Consider the following 19,480-nt stretch of genomic DNA (forward strand, 5'->3'; position numbering starts at 1 on the left):
ATGAGAAATGCAGACAGAGTGTCAGAATGTTGGTGTAAATAAATCTAAATTGAAAGTTGGAAAAAAATTGTAATATGATAAGTGATGTGAGTGGAAAATTAAGCTAAACTCTGACGGCACGTGTATGTGTGATAGGTTCAATGAGTTGAAGAAAGGAAGCTGTCATGCACATTAAATAACAAATTCAAATTATAAATACATGTTGTAATGCCCACTATGAGTAGTACCAGCCCAATTTTGATCTAACTCTCACATGAACTCTTATTAAATTATGAAGGTGTACCCAATAAAGTGACCATCGAGTACAAGGGACATTCATACCTAGCACACTTCAAAAGTTCCCTACTGAAAGATATAACAAAATATCTGTTAAACTCATCTTCTCGCGCACTGAACCGAGGGCAGAGTCTTCTGATCAAAGGTGACGGGAGAGCTGATTTCCTTCCTCCCTCCGACTGCTGGGGAATAATCACAGCTCACCATCTAACATATTGTCAATGAGAAAGAGCAGGAGCTCCCGTTGTACCGCCGCAGACAGATCACAATACTCCAGCAAGCACCAGAGCGTGACCAGAATCAGCTTTCAGGAGCACCCCCCCCCACCCTCAACCCCCACACTCCCCCACACCCTCCAACCTGCGCAACAGACGATAGCCCATCTTTACTCGCATCCGACTTGCTTTTGTAGAGATAAAAACATGCACAGATAATATTTCCCAGACAAAATCATATATGTAGAAGCACATGTGGCATTTGCAGGACGGACTACATTGCATTTATCTACATTATGAAGCCGAACCTGTGGTTCTACAGATAACAGTGGATGAATAAGTCTACACACCCCTGTTCAAATGCCAGGGTTTTGTGATTTAAACTTTTTTCACCATCATAACTCAATTGATTTCGGTGTATCTTTTCAAGAAAAGTTAAAATAAAATAATGGAGAAAAAAAATATGTTTGCAGAAGTGTGCACACCCCACTAAAATTTGGATGTGGCCTGTTTAGATTAGAACCACATTCAAACTCATTTTAAATGATGGTTAAAGTTCCCCTTATTAATCAAAATAAGTTTCAGATGATCAAGTAAAGGCTTTACCTCATTAGTGCCCAACCACAGGGCACTTTGTACCAGACCGTTAAGGGCTGAAGAGTAGAAAGACTAGAAAAAAAAACGTATTGTACTTCCGGTTTATTTACTATCCGAGACTAAAAAAATAGTTGATTTTTGAAAAGTGATTCTGTTCCAATTGTCTATGGCGGACTCTTGACGCATGTCAAGATGCAAATTATCTTGGTCACGGAGTGCTAAGTAAATCCATAAACAAGCAAAATCTTTGCAACGGGTAAAAGGCCCAGTGATGAGACAACACAAGAGCCTATGACCAAGAAGAAAAAGAAAGGTGCATTCACACACAATAGCAAGAGATCTACTTACAATACGGATTTACGGCGACAGGTGACTGGGAGTTTTCACCCAACGACTTCATTGCACTATATCTTAACCACTGATGTTTGCACCCCTAATAAACCATAAACCTTTAATAAAAAAAAACAACAACAACAAAAAACAGGGGAGCCCATAAAATATGTAAATATCATAAATAAATAAATAAATTAGGTGTCAAATAATAATTTACAATAATTTTCATTCTCGGCTGAATTGAAAACAGTATTATATTAAGATACAGTGGCACTTTCCTGCGTCCCAATAAGTTTAATTTCTGGTTCCATGGTCATCGTCCCATTTTCACTAATACTTTTGCACCATTTGCACCAAGAGGCTGATGGAATGGGAGATGATAGAATGCATGGTGGTTGTCTGCACTTTTTTCTTTTTCTTTTACTGTTTTTTTCTCCCCACCATTGAATTCTAATTGAAGGGGCTGTGAGAAGTGATTTCTGCCAGCACCACTAGAGTACAGAATGGCAGCAGGGGGTAGAACCAGGAAGTATGATTCATTGATAATAGAAGCTACAAGGAGGTGTTACTGTAGAAAGGACAGCCTTGTCATATTGAGACAGGTTCGAATATCTGATGTGAACAAAATTCACCTGCACGCACCATGCCTGCTGTCAATCAAGAAACTGCAAAAAAAAAAAAAAAAAAAAAAACTGCTGTCAGGACTTCCTGCCACCCCATGGTATTTATATTTTTATATTTTCTGGAGGAAGAGTGAATGGGGGTGACGGATGCGTGTTTTCATCACTGTCACTACACGTATTAGGTGAAGTATCAGCGCAAGACAAACGGTGTTCAAAGTATGATAGGCTACATCGGGAGCTTTGTTAATGCTGATAGTGACAAGTCATAGTCAGCTGAGTAGCCATTGTGGAGGAGGGAATCTAACCTCAGGGGTAAGAAATGATCCGATGAAGCAGCCACAAGGGGCACTGACCTCTGGTCCCAGAAGATGAATGACCCAATATGTCAGCAGCAAATATAGTTTACATGCTGTGAGATGTAACTGAAGCTTTCTGTGGAAATAATCCTATTGGGCTTAATACTTGAAACATATAAGCAACAATAAGACTACAAGCAATCTGCCTTTCAGAGTATCAGTAATTTCCTTATTAAAATTTATGGGAAACATTTAACAGTTGTGGATTTATGAGTCAACAGTTGCACTGAGCGTGTGCGCGTTTGATTGGGGGTGGGATCGGGGGGGCTGTAGGATGCGATCCGATGAATCTGGATTAGTTTGAATGCAATTCCAACACATCCAAAAGCCTAATCCATTTGGGTTTTCAAGACCACTAAAGGATTTCCTATATCAGAAGTCAAAGAAAGCAACTGAATACTAACCTAAGAGGGAAAGGGGTTTTGAGGAAATAATGATATCAAGCTGTTGTTATGAATTAAAGCATTTAGCAAGTTTGAAAATAAAATTCTCAATTTTTTAATCCAAGTCATGCACACATTCTGTGAATTATTCCCTAATTCTATGTAAATAAATCAAATTTTTATACAATAATATTGATAAACATTCCAGACATAGTTAAACATGATATCACATTATTTTGGAAGCATGCGTGCGCATAAAACATACAAAATGGATCAACATTAATTGGCAGAGAAAAGGATTAAATTAACGCATCATCCATATGCCCAAAAAACTCAACTCTAAAAAGATATCAAACAAGACTTGCAACTTCACAACTTACCCTCCCAGGTGATTCCTCCAATATCACAGCTCCGTTTATTGGCATAACCAAATCTGTCAGTGTGCTTCTTTCAGGCATTCAAGCATTTAACACTGAGAGTTGGCAAAGAAAAAGAAGGTGCAATGTAAACCTGCAAGAAGAGGAGTAACAAAATCAAAAGGAGCTGCCCATACTGAAAGAAAATCCTTAATAATCCATCTGTGATCCAAGCAGCGCTATCAGATGGGGTGCATACAAATTGCAAACCTACCTCTGCAGCAACCTAGGTCCACTTTTTCCTCAGGGTCCTAAGGCTGCAGATTTACAGAGCATGCTCACACGTTCTGTGGCACTAAAAACATGTTAGCTTCTGTTGTGGGTTTAACATTTTTTTTATTTTATTTTATCTAATTAAAAAAAACAATAAACCTGCTAGCATGGTTATTTTCTCGTTTTTGTTAATTCTGGGCTTAACAATCACTATTTAGTATTTTGGTATTTCTCCTCAGATAAAGAGATTTGTATGGTTTTTTTTCTGGTTTCCTGCAGCCAGTGTTTTAATATGGACAGCCACCACTGCACAGACTGCAGAAATGCTTCCTACTGTGTCCTGCAGCAAAACAAGCTTGGCTCTCTCTTTCACCAAATGAAACTGAATTAATTTCTTTCTTACTTCTTGTTATCAAGGTTGATAATGAGCAGGGGAGGAAGAAGCCGGCATGCGCAGGTCACGAGGTAGAAACCTCACTTTATCATTTAGATGGCAAACTTGAGACAAATATCATTCTTATATTTTGTGGTTAAAACGATATGTCTGTAAAGCTCAGGAAATCAATAAAAGCTCTATTGTCGGTCTATAGTGCAACCTCAGTTTATTTTTTTCAGTGCTCCTAAATTGATTGAATCACTTTATAATTGATTTGGGGTATATTCTTAATTTGATTTTATTGAGAAAAACACAGCCACAATAAATGATAAATGCCTCCTCTGCGGTGTAATGATGTGTGCAACCGAAGAGAGGAATTGATCTGAAAATGCGGTTCGATCTAACCTTACAGACACACACTTTCACACAAGTGATGGGCTGAAATAAGGGGAATGCTGTATTTTTCTTTATCATGTTGTGTCACATTCTCAGTAGCCATTGAGAAATTAGTCTGACCGCTTTTAAAGATTATTTATGTAAACCTTTTTTTTTATTTAATACTGTAAAAGCAAAAAATAACCGTATTTAACGCAGTCCCATTAAGATGCTTAATTGTTTCTATTATTTAATTTGATTTGATTTTCCTTTCGAACAAAAATCATAATAATTAAAAACTTTTATATTCCTACCCCTTTATCTCCATTACAACATCAAAATGTCAAAAGAAATGTTTTTATGATCTGTACATTTTTCTAAAACATAATATACAGTATATACTATTAGATATATATATGATATATTATTAGACTTAATGAGGATTACTTGTTATTTGTAATAAATAATATATTATATATACTTGGCTTTTACATAATAATAATAATAACAACAACAGCAATCATAATTAATTTATTATCACCATTATAGTAAAAGTACAAGTGTTTCCCACAATAGAACTATTATTTCCCCAATTATTTATCAAGCCCTTTTCCTCTCTAAACTTCTCAAAAATACATATTTTATTTCTTTTTAAACTGGTGTATGTTTGGGCATTGTTGCATTCAGTATATTCCAAGGTTTTACCCCACATATAGATATGCAAAAACTTTTAATTGTTGTCCATGAATACTTTGTCTTTAAATTATGTAACACCCTCAGAATATATCCACCTTCTCTTTACGAAAATATTTGAATATTACCTGGTAGTTGATTATGTTTTGGTCATGAAAATGTCATCAACAATTATAGGTAAAAAGCCTGTACGATACAGTAAAGTATGAGTATGACAAGATCACTCCTTAAATCCCTTCATCTTACTCAGCGGTGCAGTTCTGAATTAACCTGAAGTCAATAGCACGGCCATTTATCTTTCTCACTGGAGTGTGCTTGAGAGTGTGCTAGTTTCACAGATAATCATCTCCTGAGGAAACAGGCTTTTCTTTTACAAGAATCTTGCTTAACTGGTCAGAACTGCATAACCATTGCAGTTTGGTCAGGAAATTAAATAATTATATATTATGACAGGCAGAACAAGTCGATTTTTTTTTCATTAAATGTCAGGTACATTATCAAACCTGTTGTCAGTCATACAACAGTATCTCAACTTTGTATTCAGTTACAGGTTAAGATTATATCATCGCATTAAAGTCAAATATACAGAATCTCGTGTTATTTGAGCAAGTGCAATCATGGCATTTATCATCTAGTAATTCAACAAGCTTGTTTGCCCTCTGCTTATTCTGTATTGTTGTTTTCCATCTTTATTTTTTTTAGCAGTTTGATGAGCTTGTCATGTTGACAAATAGCCAAAACCAAGTAACAAAAGCAATTTGTTTGTTTGTCTGCAGTTCACCGAGGTACCGTACCAATTAATCATTTCAAGTTACTTTCATGAAAAAGTTTTTTCACCAAGCAAATGTGTGATCCTTCTCTCATAGTTTAAGTCTGATTTGCTTCCATATTTATATGGTAATATTCAAATCCCCATTTCCACTTCCTCTGCTTTGGTTGTGTTGACTGACACTTCTGCATCTACACAAGAAGCCAAACAAAGCTATTTTTATGGATGGGCCATTATACAAGAGCTGCATGGGGAATCTGTAAGAATGCAATTCAGGTGTCATTGCCCCTTTGTAATGCGTCTCGTCTTCAGGAATTCATTTTCTCCGCAGCTTCACTTGAAAATGGCATTCTGACACCATTTACATGGAAATCACTTTGCCTCTTCATCTGTAATAGCGGCCTATGTGCAGACAGGACCTCAGAGGCCTGGACTATTAATAAGAGGAGAAAGAATGAAAGAGCTATGGAGTTTTCAAGGCAAAAGTCAAGGTCGGGGCTTGGGTACTTTGAGAATGGATGAAGGATGAAGAGGGAATTTAAATTTTTGTTTATTAAGCATGTATCCCTTCTTTTGTCTTACTTTCACTTTGGTGCTCTTTCTCAAACACACTTATGTGAATGTAGAATAACAGAACAAGAGTAAATATGTTTTACAGAACAGATTTTACTATATGTTCTATGACCCAGTTCAAAGTGTGTGATATATATGTAAAGAAAAACTGGAGCAAAAAATAATGTATTTATCTGGCTAAATACTGCCTCCACATGGCATTACTACAGCACTACTCAGTGAATTACTTATCACGGCATCCATCCATCCATCCATCCATAACACTGTACTGGGCACCAATAGTTTGAAATGACCAAAATGTGCGTACTAATGTATAACCATGAGGAAAAAAATAAAGAATTAAGAATAATTGCAACAATTCAACACATTACTGCTGTATGCCCCGCAGTTGCACAGTGGTGAAAATAATGGTTATAAGATTTGCTGTGATGATGAATTTTCTGCAAGCTTTTATATCAAATATTTGTGAGGATTTAAAGTTTGTTTATAAGTAATGCCCTTATGGCCTATAAGTACAATTGTACAACTTACTATTAACAAGTAAGTTTAATATATCCTATAACATATACTAATGTACTGATAAAAAATTTTAAGGATAATAAAACAATTTTTGCAATTGCAATTGCAAAAACCCAATTCAATGTTTTTTTCTTTCAGTGCCAATCACTCTATGTTCATTTCAGGGTTAACAGTCACTTACAGGGCCCTCAATAATTGCCAGGCTGCTCCATGTTATTTGGTGTCATTACATTGTCCTGTTATAAGTCACTGCTGTCCAATGACAATATTTCACTTAATGTCCCTTCTAAAAAACAAAACTAAAAAACAATAGACAAACTGTTTTCCCAAAATGGTAAAAATTCACTTTTTTTCTTTTTTAGATTAGAACTGTCTATTCCGTAGTCGCTTTTAAAAATAAGTCAAAACACATTTAGCTAGTAAATATGTTATGTTTTGTATTATCCGTATAGGCCTATTCTTTTTTCGTATTTTATATTTATATTCATATTTTACTATATTTTTTTGTTTTTCTCTGACAACTCTATAACTATGTGAATCACTTAGTAATGTCAATATAAAGTACATTATAAATCAAATTTGCTTTCCTACCTATTCATTACTTAATTTTCTTTGTACTGTAGCCTACTTTGTTTTCTTCTCTTTTCAGACGAAGCTTGCCATGCGCAGTTGCGTTACGGAACAGCGTCGTGACGTCACGACGCAAGGCGTGACGCGTGACGTGAGAAGAGGATAAACAAAAAAGGAAGGAAACCTTCGGCCATACAATCGCGGCAAAATCGGTTCAAAAATTTAGCTCGTGAGCTACAGTTAGCCACTACGTGCGCCCTTTTGTTGTCTCGCTAGGCAGCATTTGGTGTTAGCAATCATGGACGATGCGATAATATTTCGTATGAGTGCGTTTTCCGAGCAAGGAGGGAGGAAATATATGGAGGATGTTGTCGAGATAAGAATCGAGTATGAGCCGACGTCGGCGGCTAGCGAGGACTACACAAAATCACACCGACACGGGGGACAGGACAACGCGGATAGCGACTCGGCGAAACGCTCCGAAAGCGAAAATGTGGCGACCGCGCCTGGCCCGGTTTCTGCTATGTGGGTTGAGAGCCTGGCCAGCGAGGACACCGGCGACCGCAGCGCGCCGCTATCAGACGAAAAAGTCGAGGAGCGCCTTGTGGACACTCGGAGGTCCGTGGCGTTTTTCGCCGTGTTTGATGGTCACGGAGGCCGGGAAGCAGCCCATTTCGCCAGGGAACATTTGTGGGATTTATTAAAGAGACAAAGAGGGTTTTGGTCCAAGGATCACTCGGAAGTATGTGCTGCTCTCCGTAAAGGATTCATTGCTTGCCACCATGCAATGTGGAAACAACTACGTAAGCCTTTCCTTATATTTTGTTAATGTGGGTGGTCACGCTTTAAACAACATTATACACTGTGTGTGGAGGAGGTATATTTTCCAGCTGAGCTGATTATATGACACCATAAAAAACACTTAGGCGTGTTTGTAATGGCTCGGGAAAGTCAACACACCACCAGGAGAGATACACTTGTGTTTGAGACCCAATGCCAAAAGATGGACTTGTATCAGTTTTCCTTCACTCACATATATAGATGGCAGAATTATTCACATTCTATACTTAAAACAAAAATAAAATTTAAAAAAACGGTTTGAGTATATTTGCAACGTTTTACAACATTGAACGAAGCTTGCCGAAGAAGCACTCGCTATGTGCGTGCACCCTCGCAAGCCTGCGCAGCTCAGTAAGATACGGTCTTAAACGTTCTCTAACTGTCTTAATAGTTCTGTTAACGATATGAACATGTTCAAAATTTACTTGCAACAAGAAAGACCACTAAGATCGTTTAGAGGACTATTAAGACTGTTTACAGCACTATTAAGAAAGTTAAGTTGGTCGAATTCTAAAATGTAAAACTTTAGGGGCAACTGACTTGTAATTTAGCACTGTCTAAACTTCAAACACATTTCATAGTTGAACCCCAGATGTACAAAATTCAGAACACTTTTTTCCCTCTACTCTTAAAGCTAATGGAAGATAATAACAAATTGATGTTTCTTCATTAAATTTGCAGAAACCAATAACTATTGAAAAATAGAAAAATAAGATAAACAAGACAGCTGGCCCAATTGGTAAAACCATAGATTACAATAAATTGAGTGTGTGGTTACTGCAAAAGGAGATGGAACAAATTAGTATTAGTGGTAACCCCTTTCAAATAAGCTTGAAATGTCACCTGGAAGAAACCAAACGGGCAGAAACCACACTTGGATTAGTGTTGTGCTTGAAAATAGCATTAAGTCCTTCTAATGAGAGTGTGTTAAAAATCTATTTTATACCAGTGTCCCTCAATGGATTGACACTGGTATATTTTTTACAACATACACAGAGCCGTTGGGCACCGTGACATCAATTTCAGTCGACAGCAGGTGGCAGTACAGGGCAAGATGGCAGCCTCCTAAGATAGATAAAAACTGGTGGCTTTTTATGCTTAATTTATATTCTACAAACACAGTATTAATCTGAATATTGTGTTTAGACTATTGGTGGTACACAATTTAAAATATTTTAAACTCTTGAGAATTGTTGACATTTACGACACTGCAGTACACATAAGAATAAATAATTTCACCCACCCTTCTTTGACCGTATTGAATGACACCTTTTCCTTTTATTTTCTTTGCAGCGGAGTGGCCTAAAACAATTACAGGCCTGCCCAGTACGTCAGGCACCACAGCGAGTGTGATTGTGATCCGAGGAGTTCACATGTATGTTGCTCATGTGGGAGATTCAGCAGTAGTGGTTGGAGTGAAAGAAAATGATTCAGATATCACACTTCAAGCACTTGAAGTCACACAAGACCATAAACCGGAACTTCCTAAAGAGAAGGAAAGGATCGAGCGGCTGGGCGGGAGGTGAGCGTGGGGGGGAAAACAGTTAATTTTGCAAGATCCAGTGCATTTTGTAATCTCATAAATCCCATTTGCCATTGAGGTAGTGTAATCCGGAAGATGATTCTGGTTTAGGTCAAGACAAGGGTGACAAATGTTTTTTTTTCTGTTTTGGACTAGTCATAAGTCAATTGCATATAATTACTCATATATAAACAATCAACCATTCATCTTCACATCTTGGTTAAAATTAATTTTCAATGAACCTACTAATATCATACATAAACTGCTCTTATTTACTTACTGCAGTGTAATGAAGAAATCCGGGGTGAACCGCGTAGTGTGGAAGAGACCCCGACTTACCCACAACGGGCCAGTGAGGAGGAGCACAGTCATCGACCAGATCCCCTTTTTGGCAGTCGCGCGATCGCTTGGTGACGAAACTATTACTCAGCAATAATAAATAAAAAAATATATATATATACATACACTGCCATTTGGCAATCCCTGATGTTAATGACACATGACATTATCTGTTGAAAGGTGATTTGTGGAGCTATGATTTCTACAGTGGCGAGTTTGTGGTGTCGCCAGAGCCCGATACCACAGTAATGACCCTTGACCCCAAGCGACATCGCTACGTTATCCTTGGTAGTGATGGGCTATGGAACATGATGCCTCCAAAGAACGCCGTCAATATGTGTTATAGCCATGACAAAATGGTGGTGCGTAATTCATGAACATATTGCCATAACATTTGTTAGCGTTTTGATTTTGGCACTTTAATGTCACATCATATCACAATTTCTCTTTTGCTATTCAGGGGCCGAAAGGAATGTCTTGTGCCTGCCGGTTGGGATGCACCGCACTACTATTTTGGAAAGAACGCATGCTGCGCGCTGACAACACAACAGTCATTGTACTGGCTCTGCAGGAGCGTGGCGGCCCGACTATCCCGATGCACCGAGATGAGATCATGGTGGACATGGCTCAAGGAATTGACCACATTCCCTTCCCGGGAACCCCGTATAACCTGTATGAGGCTCCGAAGGTCAGTGTCACAACTCGAGTTCATCCTGACTTCACCCTGGGTTTTGTCATAAGGATGAACCACTGAGACCATGATGTAGAATAACTTGCGATTTTCAAATGCGGATCTGGTTATTGACCATATCTTTCTCAAGAACATTAAGAATATCTGAATATTTTGTTGGTTTATTCTCAACTATTCCATGTATAGTTACTTAAAAATATATCAATATGCTCACGTGGGAAAATGTAAAGGTTCAGAGAACACTTTGACCCGTGGACCAGTGGTTCATCATATCATTCTTTGTTTTCGGGGCCAACAGGCGGAGCGTGAGGATGGCATGTTTAATGAAGAAGATGAGATATATGGAGAAGAACATGAGGGATGGACATGCCTGGAGTGGTAGTCAGGTGACTGCTCATGAAACTGTGTCAAACTATCAGTGACCGAGCTAGAATAGCCATTAGCTATTTAAAAAAGAAAAAGAAAAAAAGAATTGTCCTTACAGCTGGTTCACGTCTCAATTTAGAAACACAAACAAAACTCATTCAATCATATTGGAGGGCAGATGACTCTATTTTTCAAAACTTAATCCTGAATTCCAAAATACCACCCATGTTATTTTCTGACCTTACCAAGACAATTTTCGAACACTTCAGTGCATCCAACTTTGTGCTTTTGGGAAAGCCTCTTTCTGCTCCAGCAAGACTGTCTAAAGCGTGGCTAACAAAGGTATGACCTTGGTGAAGAACACCACAAACAATTTTAGAATGAACTTGAACAGAGATATCGAGCTAGGCCGTATCCCGTCCAACAGAGACACAAGAAAGTATTTCAAAAGAATGGAAGATCTTATAACTATAGCTTAATATTTTTTGAACTTATATTTATTATTTTTTTATTCAGTGATATATATTTTAATAATATTAATAGTATGATTTGCAGGGAAGTAACGATATCCAAATGTCACGATATGAACCCCACGATACGATAATTATCATGATATTGTGGCATTTGCAGAGAGGTTGGCAATATTAAAAAAAATCACAATATTGTTTAAAAACTCATGATATTGTTAAAAAAAAAAGCACAATATTGTTTGTACATAGCAGCATTGACAAAGAAATTGGCTTGGCCAGTCATGTTATTTTAAGTGCCTTGTCAATACAATGCTATTTAGCTGAGGTAGTAATTAAAAATGATAAATATACTTAAAATAGTACAGGTAAAATTAACCTCAATGCACATAAATTTCCTACAATCACTAATAACACTTAATATTGAGGCACTTACTTGCTAATGCACGCACACATTGTCAATCGAGTCAATTTATGGAGCAAAATGTGTTCCATTCCCCTTCATCTGGAGATTAGTGTGGGTCTTAAATGTAGGTGGCCAACAACATGCCTAATTAAAATTAAACGGCACTAATAAACTAACCACCAGAGGGTTCCGCACTGCACACATGGAAATCCACTTAGCCCTTTTAATATCGTGACCTGACGACAACGATATTGTGGCAGTTTCATTATCGCGATGTTGCCGTTATCGTTGCATCCCTAATAGTTTTCCGGGGCAATTTGGCTGCTGACTGTTGTACAGTTAAAAAAATACTGCTATATCTAGCCACTTTACTGTACTCAAAAGAAGAAAAAAAACTCAAACATTTGCTTCAGTGAGACTTTTTGCATTATGACACGATTTAATTTGCTGTTTTTGACTATTATTTACAGTATGTATGTTCATTATTTGTGACTTCCATGCATCTAGTTGATTTTAGAATTATGAGTTATCTGTATGGTATAATTGAAAAAATGGAATTATGTTGTTGTTTTTTGATTATTTGTTGTTGCTTTTTCTAGCGCCATGAAGCAGAGAATGCCTCCTCTCTACTTAAACAACATACTAAGACTTTGGAGCAGGCATTTGGGGTGTACGAAGCTGCTTTCTGTGCCACCGCGCATGTCTTGCCTGGCGTTGACTCTACGGGAGCCACACTGCCTCCACTGAATGTGTTCCAAAAGCAAGACTCAGCGGTCCATGACCGGACTTCTGAGTCTGCTTCTCCGTTAAAAAGATCTCACCGCTCTCCACATGCTGCCCCCGAAGATGGTCAGCGTGGTCAGTCCCCAGACAAAAGTTTGCCTCACAAGACGCCTCGCAGCAAAAGTGAACAATCGTGTGAAATTCACAAGCGAGAGAGCGACAACACAGCCGTGCCGCAGCAGCACAAGGCTTTCTTGTGTGTGTACTGAGTGGGATAACCACAAGCCTCTCTTGAGTTTATTTGTAGAAAGTCACTTATTTGTAAATATGACGAACATTGAGATTTTCAATGTGCTTTGTTTTTTTGTTTTTGTTTACATTTTTCTCATTTGGCTAGACTCCCTGCCCTATAATTGAATTTTTGTTTTTACGTAAATTGTAGATTTGTTCAATGTACACTATTTTCATACTTCTACATGAATATAATGACAATAGTATATATCGAAAGGATATTTTGATGGGTAAAAAATGTCCCCAGTCCCTTTAGAAGTTTAGAAAGAGTTCCTCTTTAGTAATTAAAGTCGATTTTAAGAAGAGGTGGGCAATTTACAAAATTTTGCTGGTCTGTCATTCGTCAGCGCCCTAGGCACCTTCCGTCATCGTCGGTCCTTTTTATTTTTATTTTAGATGAAGCAAATTGTAATCATCAGTCACTCATTTTATTTTTACCAAGATTTGTCACCACTTTTTTAGGACCGACAGACAGAGGTGGACATTCCGCTGTCGGGATATGTGGTGGGGTGGACCCTAATGCAGGGATGCTCTCAAAAAAATAATTTCATGAGATCAGAATGAAAAGAAAGTACCGGTCTTTTATACAAAACACAAAATCAATAAAGCCTAAAACAAGTTTTAAAGTACAACGCAGAACCGGGAATAAACCTACTGAACTCCTCCACCTCCGACCATTAGTCAATAGACTTACGGACAGTTTGTCAGTGCTGACGGGATCCCCACCTCTGATTTTAGATTGTTTGGATTTGATAAATTTTTTTCAAAGTGTCCAAAATTCAGACCAGTCATTAGAAGGATCCGGGCATAACGTGGACTAGTTTTGTTCTATTGCATTTAATTGTATTTTTCTGTCAGTACTGTATAGAGCTCTGTGAAGTCAGAAAATTCCACTAAAATCTCACCATCAGTATAGGACTGTGTTGAGACTCATTGGGCCTCCTGCTTTGTGAATTTGTGATGATATGACCAAAAATTAATGACATCCCCCAAAGTCCCTTTGCAGGTCATTCTTGAAGAGCTGTGACAAAAAATAATCAGGTTGTAATAAGTAATAAATGTCCCTAGCACAATCTCGTAGGAATTTACAGGATAACCGTACAAGTTTAGCATTATACTGCTTTCAGTGGCTGTGGTTTATGACCAACATTCAGCACGGAAAATGTTATTTGTCACAAGCTTTCTATAATGTTCTTGTGGGAAGGGAGTTAAGGATAGTTATATCGTCCACAATGTTAGTTTTCTACTAAATACTAGGGCTGCACGATATTGGAAAAACATGCATTGTTGAATATTGCGATATATAGGAGAAAAAAAAAAGATTGTCATATATAACATACCTAAAGAAATGAAATTCTTATTATCTAATATTTTTTCCCACCATTTTTATGCATATATTCTAAGAAGTAATTTAGTGTGAGTAATCCCACCAGTTACTATTCACCTATTGGATAGTGATGCACATTTAAGGCTGGATCTGATTGGTCAAAGTTAGACAATACCAATACCAATAAAATATGAAACCTATTGCACATCTTTACGGTACACATTTCACGTGTCGTTAACATGATGACGATATTGTGCAGCCCTATGAAATACATTATTTTTTGGAAGAAATCCTATGAAATTTGTGTCCTAACATGCTCGTGCTTTACACCAGTGTCTTGTCTTCCCCAATTGTTTTGATCGGTGCATATAAGCTATATAAACTATTAACTATGCGCTAATGATTTTCAATTGTCTCTTCTGTACGTTTGTTTGCGTAGCTGTTTGCATATTACTCCACCCCTATATGCTACTTGGTCGGAATGAGTACACATTATTGCATCAATTCGAACTTGTTGATGTGGCAGCTGAGTGACTGTTGTAGTTGGTTTGTTTGCCTTTTTTTTGTTACATGAATTGTTGCCTTAGCACAAACAAGTCGGTGCTTTTCATATGAGGGATCCAGATATTTTAAGAATTTCCCGGGTATTTAAGCCTCATTCTATTTATCGTGCACCTTCAATTTTCCACACCAAGGTTTAAATGACATGAACTAAAGCCTGCGATGTGGAGTCCTCACAACCGTTGCAGGCATTTTGTTGATTTTGTACAGTACATCATTATGCAATAGGGGGTTTGTACAGTACATTATTATGCAAAATAATCTGGTTTCCAGACGTCTGGCATGCTCAGATTTATTCTGTGTTATGAAGTTTCCAGAACTCATGGATGTTAATGGACATTAGCTGTGTTTTAACAATTGCAACACTTTGGTTTCATATCACCGCCACTTCTCAGGACTAACTGAATTGAGGTACATTCTTTGAAAGTGACTGGATATGTACTGTCTGTGTTGTAATAAAGTTTCCATTTTACAGTTGGAGTTTCCGTGGCTGATGTAGTAGCGCTGAGATGTTTTCACATGCTGCAGGACACTTGCAATGGTGTCTTGTACCAGTAGATGGCAGCAATGTTAATGGCTTAAAAAGGTCTCATTTGTAACCAGTGCTAACCACATCACTGTTTTAAGATGTGCTTTGCTGTTATCTGCTTACTGTATGTGTGAGTACTATTATACTACCCAGTCCTTGCATTACACACACTAAATGTTATATTTGACTTTTATTGTCCACATGTACAGTATTATATATGAAAGGTGGGGGTGCTGGCTTATACGAATTGTCTTGTAAACAAACGAGCCATTTTAATAGAATTTTCCATTCGCCCTAGACTTGGGTTACCGTATTTTGATTTACAAAACTGAGGACACACAGCCCATTGTCGAAATATGTAAATGATACAGAATCTTTACTCAAAAAGATGCCACACATAACTATTTTAACGTATGCTTTCTCTTTATGGATAGAAAACAAAGCAAAAACAAATAATCTAACTCTTTTTTTTTTTTTTAAGTCTTAGGTGACAAATGAATGAATAAGATAATAATCTAAGTCCTTGTTGGAGGTTTTGCTCCTGCGATTGATTTTATTTTATTTTAATGGGTGGATGGGGATTGAACCTGCACCGTGCTGTATCTCCGGTTTACAAGCGCAGAGTGCAAAAAGTGTGTAAACAGCTAAGAAGAAATACTTTTTAAACAAAATATATGATAAAAATGCGCACACAACCTACTTTTCTTCTCCCCCCCCTCCCCCCTACAATCATTGTAATTGACTCGGGAGCAGTTCACGGTCTACCAGTCATGGTAACGATGCGGTGCACTCCTCCCCTTTGTCCCACATCGAAAACGGGATATTTTCATGATTTATTATTATTTTTTGTCCAGGCAGAAGAAGATGTTTGGTCATGCTCTCTCACCTGGAGCCAAGCATGGTATAAAAAAAGCTAAAGTTAGTTTAGCAGTAAAAGCAAGAAAGAAAAAAAAGCTACTTTTGCTGAATTCCATGAAGTCCTTGTCCTGACGGTCAATCTAAGAAATTGGTAACACATAAACACGTATATTGTTGAGTAAAAATTAGGGGTGGACAAATGAAGCTTCATGAAGCTTTTTGGTCCTCTAGGTGGCGATCTTGCTCTAAAAATGATGTGGAAATATCAATTTCCATTGCACTATCCTTTATCTTTAAACCAAGACCACCATCTAGAGGAGTAAAAAAATATATCACAAGTGCTTCATGAAGCTTCATTTTCCCATCATTTGTAAAAAGTGAGGAGACGCCATCTGCTGGTGCTTTTAATCCCTGCCTTGAAATTGTTTTGAAATGTTTACCATTTACTTCCATTGCAAACATACGGGCAAAGATTACAAAGTGATGATAGTGGTGTCTGGGCCTGAATATTTCATTGACTGTCAGCGCAACATCTGCTGACCTACCTCGCACGCAACTACCCACTCTTGCCGCGTACACTGTCACTTTGCATTAGCCGACACATCATCACTAGTGTCTCCCACTTGTCTCTCGACTCTTCTGCTCATATTCCCAACAAATATGCATCCACAGCAAACCAAGTGGGAGTTCCTTTAACACTTAATGTTTTTTCCATAACTTCATTCCCACCTGCGACTACCACTCACACTCACCCTATCAAATCAACATTTATGTGCAGGCAGCTTCCCACTTTCCGACTCCCCTGCATCCTTAGGTGGCGCCTCCGTTGTCAAGTTGGCTGCCCTCCTTCTGACAGTATCAGTGGTGTTTCAACAGGGTTTTAATGGTCTGTCGTCTGGCGCTCTTGGGACGCGGTGGGGTAAGTACTAAAAGCAGGAAGACCTCAGGATAATGGGAGATGACGTGACCTTGTTTCCTCTCCTGCAGATCAGGGATGTGATCGAAGTGGTCTCCATGATTTCATGCTTCCTGATCAAATGCTACTTAAAAGAATTGCCTTTTCACTCTTGGGAAGGATTTTCCCACAAAGTTTTGTGATCCTCGTGTCAGTTGTTATTTTGTCTCGTTTATCTCTAGCTTCATGGGACTCACATTTATGGGCTTCCTGTGAGTGCTAATCCAGATGATAGCAACAAATAAGTGGCACTTGTTGCACAACAATGACTTGCCATGGTGCTGGGTCACGGGCTCTGGCTCCATTCTAAATGCCTCCAAACTGTATAGTCTGTCCTCTTTACCACATGGACATTTACAGTAAATGCATTCATATGAACTTCAGGAGTTACTAATTTATGGTATCTTCACAAAAGAGTCACCATCTTCTCGTAGCCCACAGGGCAGCAACACACAGTATATATAGCCTCCTTGAGAAATTTATCTGTGTATGGTATTCCTACACCCCTGCAAACTATAATTACAATGAAAAACACACAACCAATGTGTGCATATACCCATACTACAATGGCATACTAAGGTCACCTAGCGAGAAAAATGTGATGTAAAGTCGACATGATGTGATTTAAAGTCGTTGTGGTGAGATTTAAAGTCGTCTTGGAGAGATTTAAAGTTATGATGAGATTTGAAGTCATCGTGTCGTAATTTAAATTCATTGTGATGAGATTTGAAGTCATGACGAGATTTGAAGTCATTGTGAAGAGATATCAAAAAATAATTTAATTTTTTTTTATATCTGTTCTAATACAATAAAAAAAAATGCTAGGTTTTCATAATTTTTGATAACAAAAGTGGGAAAAAATGTTAAACTAATAGAAATAGATAAAATTAATTTTTGACGTCTATAGCCGTCAATGGCAGTGAATGAGTTAAAAGTCATCATGATGAGATTTAAAGTTATTCGGACGAGATTTAGTTGTCATGATTGAAGATTCGTCAACTGTCATCACGGCAGGCATGACGGCTTCAAATCTCATCACAATAAATTTAAATCTCATTCTGACGACTTTAAATCTCATCACGATGACTTTTAACTCATTCACTGCCATTGACGGCTATAGACGTCAAAAATTAATTTGATCTATTTCTATTAGTTTAACATTTTTCCCACTTTTGTTATCAAGAGTTATGAAAACCTAGAATTGTTTTTTATTGTATTAGAACAGATATAAATTTTTTGATCAATCGTGAGTTAACGAGTGAAGTCATGCAATTAATTACGATTACAAATTGTAATTGCCTGATGCCACTAATTTTTAATAATCTTTTCTTTAAAAAAAAAAAAAGGTTATAAAAAATATAATTAAAATTATTTTATTTTATTTAAAAAAAAGAAAGAAAAGATTATTAAAAATTAGGGGTGTCAGGATTTTAATCGTAATTAATTGCATGACTTCACCAGTTTACTCATGATTAATCACAAATTTTATATCTGTTCTAAATGTTCAAAAAAAATCTAGGTTTTCATACTTTTGTTAACAAAAGTGGGATTTTTTTAAAAAAAAACGAATAGAAATAGTTCAAATGAATTTATGACGTCTATAACCGTCAATGGCAGTGAATGAGTTAAGTCTTTTTCTTGCTAGGTGACCGTAATAGCTACACCGTCATACCCATACAAACTAAACACGATGATAAACATCGTGTTAAATTATTACTGTACCTCTGTAGTCAAAACTGAGCATTTTTATCTGGTAGGAAAGTAGGATCCAGATAAAACTGGTTTGTGTGGCAAATGTGGAAACTTTCTATGCTCATAAGCATGATCTAGACTTAGGATCAGTGTAATAAGTTAACTGAATTAGCACTCCGGAGGTGGCAGGTCCTGCTTAGTGTCTCGGCTGGCTGTTAATCAATCTTGTAAATGCCAATGAGCCCTGTTGTTCAATATATAAAAGTTATGTGTCTGCGAATATAAAACATGCTTTTCAATCACATTTATTTGAGTGAATAAAACTATTTTTTTGTCCGTCTAGTCACATTTATATAACATTTATGGATTGTGATGAATTGCCAAATTTGACATACCATTTCTATTCTCTGATGTTGTTATTACTTGCATTTGTCTATAGTCAGATTGATAAAGGCCTCTTCTAATAATGAACTATTGCTGTTTGCTATGTAAGAAATGGCAGGCATAAAATACTTCAGTAAACATATTAATAAAACAAAACATTACAATTAGGTTTCATACCAATGTAAATCACTCTAAATGGACATCATTCCCAACTATAGTTTTGCTGTAGTCAAGTGGGTAAG

The 19,480-nt window shown here is 37.3% G+C and overlaps 2 protein-coding genes across 7 annotated transcripts in view; one reads left to right on the forward strand and one right to left on the reverse strand.

Moving 5' to 3' along the window:
- LOC144036205 (roundabout homolog 1-like) overlaps window positions 1-19,480 on the reverse strand; it is a 117,278-nt gene that overhangs the window by 84,323 nt on the left and 13,475 nt on the right. Inside the window, exons 1-2 of one of the 5 annotated variants that reach the window (XM_077546650.1) lie at window positions 3,414-3,432; window positions 3,164-3,293 (exon numbers count right to left, since the gene is read on the reverse strand). The exons of 2 other annotated variants lie outside the window; for them this stretch is intronic. The gene's annotated coding sequence lies outside the window, so the exon portion shown is untranslated. Of the gene's footprint in view, window positions 1-321; window positions 529-3,163; window positions 3,294-3,413; window positions 3,433-19,480 lie in introns of those variants that run through there. 2 more of the 5 variants (XM_077546656.1, XM_077546652.1) reach the window with 2 other exon arrangements.
- ppm1db (protein phosphatase, Mg2+/Mn2+ dependent, 1Db) lies at window positions 7,428-15,294 on the forward strand. 2 transcript variants are annotated; one of them, XM_077547342.1, is made up of 7 exons: window positions 7,429-8,090; window positions 9,421-9,649; window positions 9,935-10,059; window positions 10,169-10,350; window positions 10,449-10,676; window positions 10,978-11,065; window positions 12,518-12,665. In XM_077547342.1, the coding sequence occupies exons 1-6, from the start codon at window positions 7,586-7,588 to the stop codon at window positions 11,059-11,061; spliced, it is 1,353 nt and encodes a 450-aa protein (XP_077403468.1). In that variant the 5' UTR covers window positions 7,429-7,585; the 3' UTR covers window positions 11,062-11,065; window positions 12,518-12,665. The 2 variants fall into 2 exon arrangements, with proteins under 2 accessions (XP_077403466.1, XP_077403468.1); XM_077547340.1 differs by lacking the exon at window positions 10,978-11,065 and having other exon boundaries at window positions 7,428-8,090; window positions 12,518-15,294.

Source organism: Vanacampus margaritifer, chromosome 16, assembly GCF_051991255.1.
Source record: "Vanacampus margaritifer isolate UIUO_Vmar chromosome 16, RoL_Vmar_1.0, whole genome shotgun sequence".
Lineage (NCBI taxonomy): Eukaryota > Metazoa > Chordata > Actinopteri > Syngnathiformes > Syngnathidae > Vanacampus > Vanacampus margaritifer.